Source organism: Geotrypetes seraphini, chromosome 10 (genome assembly GCF_902459505.1).
Source record: "Geotrypetes seraphini chromosome 10, aGeoSer1.1, whole genome shotgun sequence".
Lineage (NCBI taxonomy): Eukaryota > Metazoa > Chordata > Amphibia > Gymnophiona > Dermophiidae > Geotrypetes > Geotrypetes seraphini.
In genome coordinates this window covers 130,276,539-130,291,309 of record NC_047093.1, presented here as the reverse complement: position 1 = coordinate 130,291,309, position 14,771 = coordinate 130,276,539, and the positions used below count along the sequence as shown (strand labels likewise).

Sequence of the window (14,771 nt, the reverse complement as noted above, 5' to 3'; positions counted from 1 at the left end):
CTCGGGCCTGGATTCCTGTAGAAATTACAGGCGTAGAAAGATAGATTTGCGAGTCATCAGCATATTGGTAATCCTGGAAGATATGGGAGGAGATTAGAGCACCAAGGGAAGAAGTGTAGATGGAGAAAAGAAGAGGTCCCAGGACAGAGCCCTGAGGTAGCAGAATGGTTGCAAAGAAAGATTCTCCAGAGCTTACACTAAAAGTGCAATGGGAAAGGTATGAAGAAAATCATGAGATAACAGAGCCCTGAAATGTCGTGAGGGCAGTGTATCAATGAATTGACAGTGATCTACATGGTCAAACAACACGGATAGATCAAGAAGGATGAGGCCGGAGTAGAGGCCCTTGGATTTGGCCAGAAGCAGGTCATTGGAGATTCTAGCAAGGACTGTTTCCATAGAATGAAGGGGGCGCAAGCTGGATTGAAGCAGGTTGAGGAGAGCTTGAGACAAAAGAAAGTCAAGACAAAGGAGCCATCTGGAATCCCCAATCCCTGGAGGTACCAGGAGAGGTTAAACCCAAGGACCCCACCCCTTCTTCATGTGCTGTGTGTCACATGGACGCCCCACAGCTGCAAATCTGGCATGATATAGGGGTATCACAGCCTTATGGGCTATCCTAAGTGATTTTCAGCAAAATTGAAGGGTTTTGAGGTAGACGGAGGCTTTTGAATAAAAATTTGGAAATCCAAGATGGCTGCTGCAGCAGTATGATCACGCTGTAAACAGCCCAGAAAAACCAAACCAAAGGTCAAAAAATCTAGGAAAGTTTTTGGGGGTTTTTTGTTTTTTTTAAATAGAGGTGGGGGATGCTACATCTGGCTCCAGCAATGTTTCAAACATGCAATTTCAGATACTCCCCAACCCCTATTTTCCCATAGGCTACAATAGCCTCAACTCACAATCTGTCTGGGCTGCTGTTAGCCTGCTTTAGCATTCACAGAAGCTGGAATCTGGAGAAGACACTGCCGCAGTCGGCCAAATCAAGTCCACATGCTGCAATCTGTGGGCTGCCAGTCGGACCAAAGTCAAACTGACACCTCAACCCCAAAGGACCCACGCAACAAGGGGGGGAGGGGAAACACAGCTGGTACTTGCTAAAGCCTGATCAGTCTACCACAGGGGCCAAACAGCTTGCACTGAAGAACGTGATAAATCAGGTTGCGAGCTAGCTTCCAGGAGAATGGACCTTGAGCTCCACAAGTCCTATTGCAGGCTGGTCAGACAGGTACCCTAAAGGTTTCTCTGCTAGCTACAGACTTCTTTCCCAGAGTCTGTATCCTCTCCCAGGCAGAGCTGTCCCAGCGCAAACTTAAAAATAAGAAAAAATTATCAGAGCAGATCAGAATATCACCTTCTCAACTCGAATGCAGAAGGAAAAACTGGAGAGGGGCAATACAGTCACTGGAGAAGGCAGAGTTGAAGAATGTAAATGTCAACCGTCTTCAACACAACTCACAATTTGGGGATTATTACATGTAGTCAGGACTCCTAGACACTTTACACTAGAACTTGCCTTGAACTACTGAGAAATGAATGCGCTAAATCCAAATCTCCAGATGAGTAGGTGATTTACATTACAGTTCTAGGACAGCAGAGTTATATATGGATCCTCATACTGAACTGCAGGAGACACTTACCTTCACAGATGAGTTGTGCATTCCTTTTATTAGCAGCCAGGTTAACGCAGAATGAAATGAGCTCCAGGTCAATGCGTTCTTCAGAGCACTCAAAAAGCATTTTCATCAACTGCCAAAAAGTAGAAAAAAATCAATCAGTATCAAAGTCCAGATCCAGTGTTCCTATCTAAAGCATTAGGGAGCCCAATCTCAAGTCACTATGTAATCTGCAACACAGAGACCAAAATTCCAGGACATAAAAAATTGACAGAGTTGGCAGGGACAGGAGACGGGAGGGATCCCTCCTGTTCCAGCCCACCAGGTCATATGGTAGGCCCGGTGGAGGCCTATATGACATCGGGAGGAAGGACAGGGTACAGGGCATGGAAGGGGGATGGGTGCTAAGCCTGGCAGGGAGGGAGGGGAGACAGGGTAGAGAGCCTAGCAGGGCAGGGAGAGAGGAAGGGGGCTGGGTACAGAGCCTGACAGGGAGGGAGGGGGAACAGGGTGAAGAGCCTGTCAGAGAGGGAGGGAGGACATGGTGGAAAGCCTGGCAGGGCAGGAAGGGGAGCTGGGTGCAGAGCCTGGCAGGGAGTGAGGGGGGCTGAGTGCAGACCCTGGCAGGGGAGGGAGTGAAGGTGGGGGGCAGGGCACATTAATATTAACCCCCCCCCCATCTTATATTCAAGTCAATCTTTTTTCCTTCTTTTTGTGGGGAAAAAGGGTGCCTCATCTTGGATCAATTTATATTCGAATATATACGGTATTCATCTGTACCTAACTATATGATCCTCGCAAAAGTTTTATGTGCAAGCAATTTTTGCGAGGCTCATATTTAGGTGAAGAACAGACTCTGATATGTGCTGATGCTTTTGGCTTTGTTTGAAGAAGTGCACAAGAACCCGCGCTTACCGCAAAATCTTTGTGTGCATGTGTCCAGCAAACTCTACCACATCCCTCTCCCCCCCCCCCCAAAAAAAAAAAAAGCTGCACATTTTCTGGGCATAAAATGTGCATGCTAGCAGCTTTTTGCATGGAATGATATTATGTTCACAGTAAAAGTTTTATACTCAGAAATCCTTGTGCAGCTCTACTGCGAACCTTTCTGCAATGGCACTTGGATGTGGCCGAGGAATTGATTACAGGGATATGTGCGACTCGGCTTTATCCTTCTTTCTTGTATTCCTTTTTTTTCCTCACCTCTTGCACTATTCCCCTTCCCTTTCACATCTAAACTAGTCCTTTACATTTTCTTCCTTGTCTAGCTCTCACCTGGCTGCCATTTAAACATGTCACTGTGGATCCTGTCTCTTCTTTGGCCAGTAAGGGAGTGGCACGACGGGTTTAAACTTTAGATGGAGGGGACAATATTCAGCTGGCGTTTGGTTACAGGCATCTTAATAAGCCAGACACAGATACAAGTTTTAAAATATATTTAGCCAGCTATATTCTACGGCACTAACATATCAGGATATAGGCCCCAAGATTTTTAGCGACTAGAAGAAATGCTGACATTTTACTAATACAAAAACATAACATAACATAATAACAAATTTCTAGACCACATAACCCTGAGTTCAATGCGGTTAACAAAAGATTATGCTATGCAAAAATACATAGCAATGTAATACACAGAGATTTAGTTAGCCAAAAATTTGGAGAAAAGTCTTCAAAAGTTTTAATAATGTATATAAGATGTAGATCTGATCAATAATGGGGGAAATCTTTGTCGTAATAAGCTGCTTGATAAGAAAGACAATACCCATGATGTTTCTTACTTTTACAGCCCTTAATAATAATAATAATAACAGCTTATATACCGCAATACCGTGAAGTTCTATGCGGTTTACAAAGATTAAGCAAAGGTACAAATTGATTGACTTTAAGAGGGGAGGAACTGAAGGGAACGTAAAGAGGGCATGAGATTTTCTACTCTTCTCATGTGTCATGATAACAAATCTATCAGCAAGATAGAGTGGGGCCACACCAAGAACGACTCTATAATATAAACATCATAACTTTAAAAAAACACAAAACCCACAAAGGAATGAAGGCAAGAAAATGATAGCATATAAATTCCAAATTCCTTTATGAGATCTACATAAGAACATATGAAATGCCTCCACTGGGTCAGACCAGAGGTCCATCGTGCCCAGCAGTCCGCCCACGCGGTGGCCCAACAGGTCCAGGACCTGTGCAGTAGCCCTCTATCTATACCCCTCTATCCTTTTTTCCAGTAGGAAATTATCCAATCCTTTCTTGAATCCCTGCACCGTCCTCTGCCCTATTACGCCCTCTGGAAGTGCATTCCAGATGTCCACAACACGCTGGGTAAAGAAAAACTTCCTAGCATTCGTTTTGAATCTGTCCCCTTTCAGCTTTTCCGAATGCCCTCTTGTTCTTTTATGTTCTGAAAGTTTGAAGAATCTGTCCCTCTCTACTCTCTCTAAGCCCTTCATGATCTTGTAGGTTTCTATCATGTCCCCTCTAAGTCTCCGCTTTTCCAGGGAGAAGAGCCCCAGTCTCTCCAATCTTTCAGTGTATGAAAGGTTTTCCATGCCTTTAATCATTCATGTTGCTCTCCTCTGAACCCTCTCAAGTATTGCCATATCCTTCTTAAGATACGGTGACCAATACTGGACACAGAACTCCAGGTGCGGGCGCACCATTGCCTGAGGGCCCATCAGACTAAGGGCCTATCTCCAAGCTGAAAATCCCCCAAATTTGTTGATCATCAGTCACAGTATATATTGTGAAGAAATATCAGAGAACTTTACTAATGCAGTTCATATTTTTTCCCTGTAGGGGAGCGTAATAAACCAACTTAAATGACTTCTCACCCAAGACAGACTCTTTCAACACATTTTCAGAAGCAGCCTCAGTGAAATAGTGGGGGAAAAATCCCTGTAGCCTGCTTCCTTCTCTCGTGAAATAATTAATGGCCCATTTAAAACGAGGAAAGGCAAGCTCTGCTTTAAAGGCTGCCATGGGGCTCTAAGATAGAGTTCACTGAAAGGGAAGCTGCTCCCTTTGTCCACTGCTCTGCCTTTCCAAAGTAAGCAGAACGGAATAAGCATTCACACTACCTCTGTAAATTCGTAATTTCTGAAATCCACAAAAATTCTTCAGTGCCTCAGAATTCTTCAGTATCAAGAGTCAGAATTATTTCCCCTTATAACATCACGGGAGTTTAGACAAGCTCTGAGATATCACACGCACGTGAACTACAGAACACAGCTGGCTTAGCGGGTAATTCTCTATAGGTGCCAGAATCATGTGTGGTAAGTACAAATTTTTTAACGGCAACTGAGGGTTAGATCCACAAAACTCTTTGATCGTGTACCAATGGTTGCTAAACCAGTTTGACTGGTTTAGCGACCGACGGAATTTGCTGACCCAATTCTCAGACGGCTCACCGCATGGTTTTCCGTACGGTGGTACATTCTCCAATTCTGGCATGCAAACGACCTCATTACTATTAAATTGAGGTCATTAATACTAAAACCAGAATTGGATCGGTAATACTGACCCATAAAACCCGACAGGTCCAGCCAGACCCATCGGTGACAGTGTTACTGACAGATCTGCCTATTTTTTCAATTTTTTTCTAGGGGCTTAGGCTCCTCCCTATGTATCCCGAGATACAGAGGGAGGAGCCTAAAGCCCTCCCCTGAGGGAACTCGAAGAATTCCACAGCTCGCTCACAAACCTCCGATGCTATTTCTCCTTAACTCTTTCAGGACCATAAGGATCGTAGGCCAATTTTTGTGGTTTTGACGACATTTTTATGGTAAAAAGGTCTTGCAGATGCCAAAAAATTGATTTTTTTTGTGAAATATCATTATTTTTATTTTAAAAAAATCAAACTTCTGGCTTATGGACAGTGTGGCAAGTGAATCTTCTCGTCAATCTGGCAACGACACTAATGAATGAATGTCGGAACCAGTTTGTTTACATAAAGGCAGTATCCTATGGAATCCGTACATATCAAATTTAGAACTGTAGACTATCCCAATCAAAATTTATAGGATTTTAAAGTTATGGGACAAATATGTCCCTTGGTCCTGAAAGGGTTAAACCTCTCCAACAAATTTTTCAAAAAGCTACGGTCACAGCTTATACTGCTTGCAACAGCACCTAAGAAAAAAAAGACAGGTTGGTAAAAACTATAGCTCTTATATTGCATTTTTTTACGACAACAATGCTTTGCGGTAGGCGCATAATGACGTCCGCGATTAAACCCCGCCTCATTTCTACGCAGTGAAGTTCTAAAGAGCTAGTGCCTGCGTTATGTGCTTCAAAACCAACAAGGAGACCGTGCGCACGCGCCATCAATCGATGTTACAGCGTGTCTACGATTTGATCATTTGCATGGACAAGCTTTACTGAATCGATCGGCCAGAATGACTGGGAAACGGATGGGAAACGAATAGGATAGATTTGTGGCCTTTTAGTGAATCTAGCCCATTATTCTGTAACTGGTGTGTGCGACTTTGTGCACTAGGCGTAAAATTCTGTAAGCAAGTTTGTAGAATTAGGGGGTGAAGGATTAGAAAAATGGGCTGGAAACCAGGAGACCCCCAAGTTCAAAACAGCTTCTGCCACTACCACACCGTGTGACCCAGGGCATATAACTACAGTGGTGCCTCGCATAACGGATGCCTCGCACAGCGAACGCTGCGCATAACGAACTTTTTGTCTTGCTCCCTATAACGAACTTCGTTTCACACAACGAAGTCGCCCGAGGGGCCCGGGGGGGGGGCGGAACTACTCTCGCCGAAGCCGGGAACAGCAGCACCCTCCTGTCTGAATGCAGTGTTCCATCATCTCCCTCCACCTTACCTTAGATGCCGAGTTTTCCGGCTTTCTTTTTCGGCCAGCCACACACTTTCAAAGAGCAGCACATGCGCGCATGCTCTGTTGTTCAATCTTCTCCTCTGACGCAACCGGAAACCGGAAGTTGCAGGAGAGGAGAACATTGATCAACTTCAGCAGCTGCGCGTGCACAGCTTTTTGAAAGCGTGCGGCTGGGTGAAAAAGAAAGCTGGCAAACTCTGCATATAAGGTGAGGTGGAGGGAGGGAAATGTAGGGCTGCAGAACGAATTATTTTGTTTTACATGTATTCTTATGGGAAAACGCGTTTCACACAACGAACGTTTCACATAACAAACTTGCTCCTGGAACGGATTAAGTTCGTTGTGTGAGGCACCACTGTATCTCCATTGTCTCAAGCACCAATTCCAAGCTGTTAGCTTTCTGGAAAAGGGATTTCTAACTATATAGAATATGTTTTAAGGCATCCTAATTTAGGATAAAATAAATTACAGGGCAATTTGTCACAGTTTCATACCCAGCTGCTCCCAGGGATACAGGGGAGGCAATTCAAAATATGAAAATTAAATAATGACTAGGCAAAGAAAGTATTAATTATGTGCATTCAAATTACTGCACAGTAAACAGAAGGTATATCCTTCTTTTTTTTTTTTTTTTTTGCATTCTCCCAAACTCAATCCCCCACCCCCAACATTTCCAAAATCACTTCCGTAGTTTCTAAAATTAAATAGTTTCCATCCGCATTTCAAAAAAAAAGCAAAAAGCAAAAGATCCAGGGAAATGCGATATGTTTTTAAAGATGTCAGAGATATGTTTTCGCCAGAGAATTAGTTGCTTGTAAAACGAAGAGTTCGTTTCCATTTCAATTAAGTAAGTTAATTAAAAGAAAATGTTCTGTCTTGAGTCCCAGAGCAGGCTGTTCTCTGTTATTTAATGTGATTGCCGCCCGTGGCACTTCAAAGGCGAGCAGGATTGGTGCCCGATAGGAAATATTAAAATGAAATTTGTTCTGCTTTCAGTCACCCCACTGTCATCTCTTGCTGATTTAGGAGGAAGGAATTAGAGGGGCTGCTGCCATCTGCAGCAAGGCGGCCTCGGCCTTCAATCACCGAGTCCCACACCGAGTATCAGATACCACTGAGCCTGTACCAAAATCACTGTGTCTAGACTCTCTGGCACCTGACTTTGCTTATTTACCAGGGCCTGGAGGCCAGCCCCCAGCACTCTGTATTCACATACACCTCTCCACGCTCCCCGCTTCACATCTTGGACTGATTATGCCATAACTCTGCCTACCACAGGAATCTCTGTTCCCGGCTCTGGCTGTTTGAAGTGAGCGCCTTCCCCCCCCCCCCCTGCGCAAGCAGATAATGGTGGACAGGAGCAAAGGACATCGTCAGAGAGGGTGTACCCCAGCATCCCCCCACACCATTAGCAAGCACATCAAAGAGGGGGCCCAAGTGTGCCCTGGGAAACAGGGGCAGTCCTGGAGAAATCTGCATGACGCGATACGGCGGAACCAATGTGGAACAGCACCATGACATCGCCTCAAAGTCATGTACTTTGATTGGCTGTGCTATTAACAACAAATGTTTTTTATAAGCATCTGGATGGCATTTGCACCTATTTAAACAAAACATACGTTTCAGAGGGTAAATAAGAATGAACTGTTAATGCTTTCTTTTTCACTGTTCCTAAAATAACACCATTAACTCCTGACCTTCCCGATGATTTCCCTCAGATAATGCTGCCCTCAGGCTTCCTGCAAATGTTAGAAGGGGGGGGAAAAAAAAAGGCACAGGGTCAGGTCAAAATCAGCCACCTTTCTCCATGGCTTTTGTCACATCCTTAATTACTGCCTGAAGGAAAGGCTGAAGGCGATAACCTAGACACGAAGCTTACAGATCTAATATAATATAAGCAGGGCAACTGAGAATTCCTCATACGTCTAGAACAGTGGTCCCAATCTTGTGGCCCAGGGGCCACATGCGGCCCGCCAGGCACTATTTTGAGGCCCTGGGTATGTTTATCATAATCACAAAAGTCAAATAAAACAGTTTCTTGATCGTACGTCTCTTTAGCTATAAATGACAATATTATTATTAAGACTTAGCCAAAACTATAAAGAATTTTTACCTCATGCAAAATTGTCATTACTTTAATAAGACATTAACTTTTTTTTTTTTTCTGAGGCCCTCCAAGTACCTCCAAATCCAAAATGTGGCCCTCCAGAGGGTTTGCGTTTGAGACCATTGGTCTAGTGGATGCTGCATGGTTCCTCAGCTTTTCCACAATGAGTGGTACAGAGGAGAACTCTAAAGCAACTCAAGGACACCAAACATTGTCATCGGCACGTCTGATGAAGTCTTCCTTCAGCAAAAAGTTCTGAATGCCTCAAGTCATAGCCTTTTCCACAGTTTCAAAACACTTTGCACTTGTTTAAATATTTAGTATGATCTTAAAAAAAATACATTAGTCCAACTTTTATTAGAAATTCCTTTAGCAAATGCTTGGTACTGTATCCTTTATTTTTGATGTAAAAATGTAATCACAACTTTTATCTTCATTAAATGTCATTTTGCTAAAATGAATCCTAATAGTTTCAGTTTTTACAATATTTTGCAGTAAAACCTGTCAATAACAGTAAATAATACTGTCACTGTTCCAGTCTCTTCCGCTCACAACCTTGGAGGGAGGTTCTGGAAGCCAAATTTAGGCTTCTTAGATAGAAAGCTGAAATCCAGATCCTCCAGGGTAGCAATTTCAGAAATGCTCCCAGTTCCACGTGCAGGACCCAAGAGACAGGCAGAGCTCCAAAGTCTCAGTGCGTGGTTGAGACGATGGTGCAGGGATGAGGGATTTAGATTTGTTAGGAACTTGGCAACCTTCTGGGAAAGGGGGAGCTTGTTCCGAAAGGATGGACTCCATCTTAACCAGGATGGAACCAGGCTGCCGGCGCTAACGTTTAAAAAGGAGATAGAGCAGCTTTCCAGGAGCGGATGGTTCGGTGTGAGGTATCCTTGAAGGATACTATTGAAACAGGATATTTAGGGCGTCCAAGTAGAAAGGTTTCAAGAACGGTGAAAGAAAGCCAGGAGGGTTTAAGTGGAAGGCAAAATAAGACTCAAATTTTCCCCGTCTTCTCAGCAGCATGTAGTTACAAGGAAAAAACTCAATTTGAAGTGTCTGTGTACAAATGCTAGAAGCCTAAAACATAAAATAGGGCAGTTAGAGAATATAGTACTCAATGATGAGATAGATATAATAGGCATCTCAGAGACCTGGTGGAAGGAGGACCTTCAATGGGACACTGTATTACCTGGGTACGAATTACATGTATATCACAAGGATAGAGTAGATTGGAGGGGAGGTTGTGCTATATGTTAAAGAGGGATTTGAATCCAACAAAATAAGCATTCTGCATGACATAGATAGCAGTGTGGAATCCATATGGATAGAAATTCCATGTGTGAAGGGAAGGAATATAAAGGTAGGGTTATACTACCGTCCCCCGGGACAAAATGAGCAAACAGATGAAGAAATGTTTTCAGAGATTAGGAAAGCTGGAGAAATGGGCAACAGTATAATAGGTGATTTCAATTACCAAACTACACTAAGGAGAGAGCATGTAAATCACACACATGCCCTATTTCCAACCACCTTCTACACTGCAAGGCCTACCAAAACAATTAGACCCCAAATAACCACTGAACGATATTTGAAAACTGGAGAATATAAGAATAGCCTTACTGGGTCAGACCAATGGTCCATCAAGCCCAGTAGACCGTTCTCACGTTGGCCAATCCAGGTCACTAGTACCTGGCCAAAACTCAAGGAGTAGCAACATTCCATGCTACCGATCCAGGGCAAGCAGTGGCTTCCCCCATGTCTTTCTCAATAACAGACTATGGACTTTTCCTCCAGGAACTTGTCCAAACCTTTCTTAAAACCAGCTACACTATCCGCTCTTACCACATCCTCTGGCAACGCGTTCCAGAGCTTAACTATTCTTCGAGTGAAAAAATATTTCCTCCTATTGGTTTTAAAAGTATTTCCCTGTAACTTCATCGAGAAAAAAACCTCATTTCAGCATCATTGGTAAAAATACCTCCACTTTTCAAAATCAATATCTCAATCATGATCATCTTATAGTTTTTAAAGAATTCAACGTTAGGAATACAGTGGTACCTCGGTTTACAAGTGCACCGGTTTGCGAGTGTTTTGCAAGACGAGCAAAACATTTGCAAAATCGGTGCCTTGGAAACCGAGCATGGCTCAATTTACGAGCACCCCCCCCCCCCCCCCCCGCAATCCGGCACCCCCCTTGCCTCGAACCGGCATTCCCCCCCCCGCCACGATCTGACCCCCCCGACACGATTGGGCACCCCCCCCCGCCACGATCCGACCCCCTCTCCCGACACAATTGGGCACCCCTCCGCCGCTTCTTACCCTCATCTGGGCACTCTTGAAGATCGGCCTCCAGTTCTCGGGGGGGGGGGAACGCATCAAAGCGAGTTTCCATTATTTCCTATGGGGAAACTCGTTTTGATAAACGAGCATTTTGGATTACGAGCATGCTCCTGGAACGGATCGTAATCCAAGGTACTACTGTATGTGAAAAAAAATAAAATAAATAAATCACAGGGCACAATAGTAGTCAGAGAGGAAACCTCCTGATTTCAAAAGTTTTCATTGCACAAGCACACCAAAAGCTGGCATGCAAAAGCATTTCCAGATCATGTAATGCTCAGTCCAAATACTGCAAACAAATAAGAAACCGTCCGATTAACAGTCAGGGATCTTCAAAGTCCCTCCTTGAGGGCCACAATCCAGTCGGGTTTTCAAGATTTCCCCAATGAATATGCATTGAAAGCAGTGCATGCACATAGATCTCAAGCATATTCATTGGGGAAATCCTGAAAACCCGACTGGATTGCGACCCTCAAGGAGGGACTTTGAGACCCTGCTGCATTTGAAGCTCAACTAGAGTCACACACAGCGGCTCGTGTGCAGAAGAACAAACTGAAGGGGTCAGCAGAGTTCTCTGGAAAAGGAGGTGGAGTTGAAAACCTGGTATAGATTCCTTCTGCATGGCTTGTAAGCATGGGGAGAATAGCCTACTGTCAAGAATGACACACCTATTGCACTAGAAAATCTAGGTATGATTTGTGCAAGAATTTTATACAGGCATTTAAGCACCCATATGTCTTTATAAAATAAACAACAAAAAAAATAGACATCTTTCCTGCCCAGTTAAACTATAAAATTACCCTCTAAACATGGATGAATTGCATAGACTGCCTAGCACTGTAGGAGAATATCTATGGTTCAGACTGGCACTTTTTTGTGATTTGCTTGACTGATTCGTTGTGGTTTGATCACTAACTGGTCCATATTCAAAACAATTTAAATGGTCAGAAACAGCCGCTGACTTGTTAAATCACTGGTTCAGGGCTATCCACTAATTTGCACAATCCTAGCACTTAATCAGTTATCACCACTAAAACTTAACGATTAGCACTTAAGTGAAAGCTGGCTATTTTGGGCTATTCTGGAGCCAAAGTCATCATTTGGTCAGTTAAGCTCTGAATATAGACTTAATGGAAAATTAGATTTATACCTTCAATAATCTTCTTTCTGTTAGTCCCTGGAGGATTCCATACGCTAGGTGTTCAATCCCAACCTGGAATCCGGGAGTTGCAGAAATCTACAACTTTTCTGAGCACATGCTCTATCCCCTTAGCCTGAGAACTAGTAAACATATTCAGTTAAGTCCCAAAGTCAAGTTACATACTTGAACACATCAATGACAAGGGGGTATGGGGGGGGAGAATCCCCATCAACATCATGAGCTGGTTTGCTCTGCAAAATATTAACAAGAGATAAACAGGCACAAACGCAAGTCAGAAAAAAAAAAAATTGAAGAACAATGTAGAACTATCTGCTGTGTACAACGAGCACCCCAAGAAAGGCCTTCGGTAATGTGCATACTCAACAGAAACTTCCCACAGGATCTGGCAACTGGATGGAAAATCTTCAAACCTGTAAGGAGAGTAACCATGGCAGAAAGGAACAGGCTACTCCAAACAACTGAGTGTATACAGAGAGGGTGGTTCATATGGAATACTCCAGGAACTAACAGAAAAAAGATTACTGAAGGTATAAGCCTAATCTTCCAATCTGTTATGTCCCTTCCAGATTCCATACGCTAGATCAGTGGTTCCCAACCCTGTCCTGGAGGAACACCAGGCCAATTGGGTTTTCAGGCTAGCCCTAATGAATATGCATGAAGCAAATTTGCATGCCTATCACTTCCATCATATGCAAATCTCTCTCATGCATATTCATTAGGGCTAGCCTGAAAACCCGATTGGCCTGGTGTTCCTCCAGGACAGGGTTGGGAATCACTGCGCTAGATGACATACCAAAGCCACGGTAGCTAGGGAGAGACATAAGAGCCTGCCCTCAAAACTGAGGTCCCGAAAATGACATCAGAACGCACCGCCACATCCACTCAGTAAAACTGGGTAAAAGTATGAAAATAGGACCAAGTAGCCATCCTGCAAATTTCATCAGATGAATCGCATGTGATTCCGCCCATGACGCAGCCACACTTCTCGCTGAATGTGCTTTAAGCGAGATCTGTGGCTGCTTGCCGCGAGCAATGTAAGTCACGGAAATGGCCATTCGAATCCATCGCGCGATCAAGGCCGCCAGCCTACCATGGTGAGACACAGCAGTTAGAACAAAAAGGTGAACAGACAGCCTAAATTCAATAGTTCTCTCCAAATAATGGAGCAATACCCTCCAGACATCCAGTTGCATAAGATCTGATCCTAGCGCTCCGAACCTGTTGGATGAAATGCAGGCAACCAAATCTCATGGTTGACATGGAAAGCCGAAACCACTTTTGGTAAGAAAGAAGGTACAGTATGGAGGAAAACACCCATGTCCATAACATAGAGCAAGGGTTCCCTGCACGAAAGAGCCTGAAGCTCCAAAATATGTCGCGCCGAGACAATGGCGACCAGAAAGACAGTCTTGTTAGTTAGGTCCAGAAGAGAAGCATCCTTCAGTGGTTCAAAAGGGGCCTCTCCAAGGCCTTGCAAAACTATGTTAAAGTTCCAAGAAAGGGAAAGGAAGACACAAGGGAGGACGCAGACGAAGCACCCCCTCATAAACCTGGTCACATCTGGATGAGCAGTAAGCAAACTAGCGCCTTTGCGCACTCAAAATCATGAAAGGCCTGCAACCTGAACTTTCAGGGAGATCACTGCCAGACCTCTTATTAAACCCTCCTGAAGGAAAGCCAAGTCTTCCGAAATAGGAGCCTTCTCAAGCTCCACCTGATCCCTAGCACACCACTGATGGAAAGCCTTCCATGCTTTGGCAGAAAAAGTCATAGTAGGTTTCTTTGAGCGCAAAAAAGTCGAGAAATACTACCTCCGAATAACTATGCTTCATCAAGGCTGAGCGCTCAAGAGCCATGCCGTAAAACCAAAGCACCGTGGGTTCTCCATGGGCACTGGACCCTGACTGAGAAGATATCAATGAAGAGGGAGCCGAAGCTTCTCGTCCCTCTGAAGACGTATGAGAGCTGCATACCACAAGCCAATCCAGAGCCACTAGAAACACCAGGCCAGGATGCGTCGCTATCCGGCAGATGACTCAACCATGGAGGGAACATCATACAAGAACTCATGAGCCAGCCAGAGCCAAACCAAGGCATCCAGCCCTAGCTTCCTCGTTGTTCGTTGACTGAAAAAGTGCCCAGCCTTCTAGTCCTCTGCCAAAGCCAACAAGTCCCTCTGGGGCTAACCCCAGCTCTGTATGATCAGACGGAACACCTCCTGCGAAAGGGACCATGCTCCTGGGTCCAGGAACTTTTGGTCGAGGAAGTCTGCCTGAACATTGTTGACTCTAGACCCATGGGCCGCTGAGAAAGACAGAAGATGTGTTTCCACCCAGTGGAACACCAACGATCTTTCTGGCCCAAGAGAGAGAACACTAGAGCTCCCTCATGATGTACATATGCCATCACTGTGGCATCAAAGAAACTTGCACTGCTGGTCCTTTCAGAAGGGGCTGGAGAACGAGTAGCGCCAGCCAAATAGCCCAAAGCTCCAGACAATTGGTCAACAATATTTCGAACCAGGAGCCCACTGCTCCTGAATAGAGCAGGCCCCCCCCAGTGAGCCCACAACACAACAAGCTGGCATCCATCCTAAGAGTCATCCACTTGGAAATCCGAAGAAGACAGCCCTGGCTGAGAACCTCACCCTGAAGCCACCAGCTCAAGTTGTTGCTAGCTAGCAGTG

The 14,771-nt window shown here is 44.5% G+C and overlaps 1 protein-coding gene across 1 annotated transcript in view; it reads right to left on the bottom strand.

Moving 5' to 3' along the window:
- KIFAP3 (kinesin associated protein 3) overlaps nt 1-14,771 on the bottom strand; it is a 151,070-nt gene that overhangs the window by 70,335 nt on the left and 65,964 nt on the right. The window contains exon 12 of the mRNA XM_033961530.1: nt 1,641-1,749. Coding sequence (XP_033817421.1) covers nt 1,641-1,749 — 109 coding nt within the window. The remainder of the gene's footprint in view (nt 1-1,640; nt 1,750-14,771) is intronic.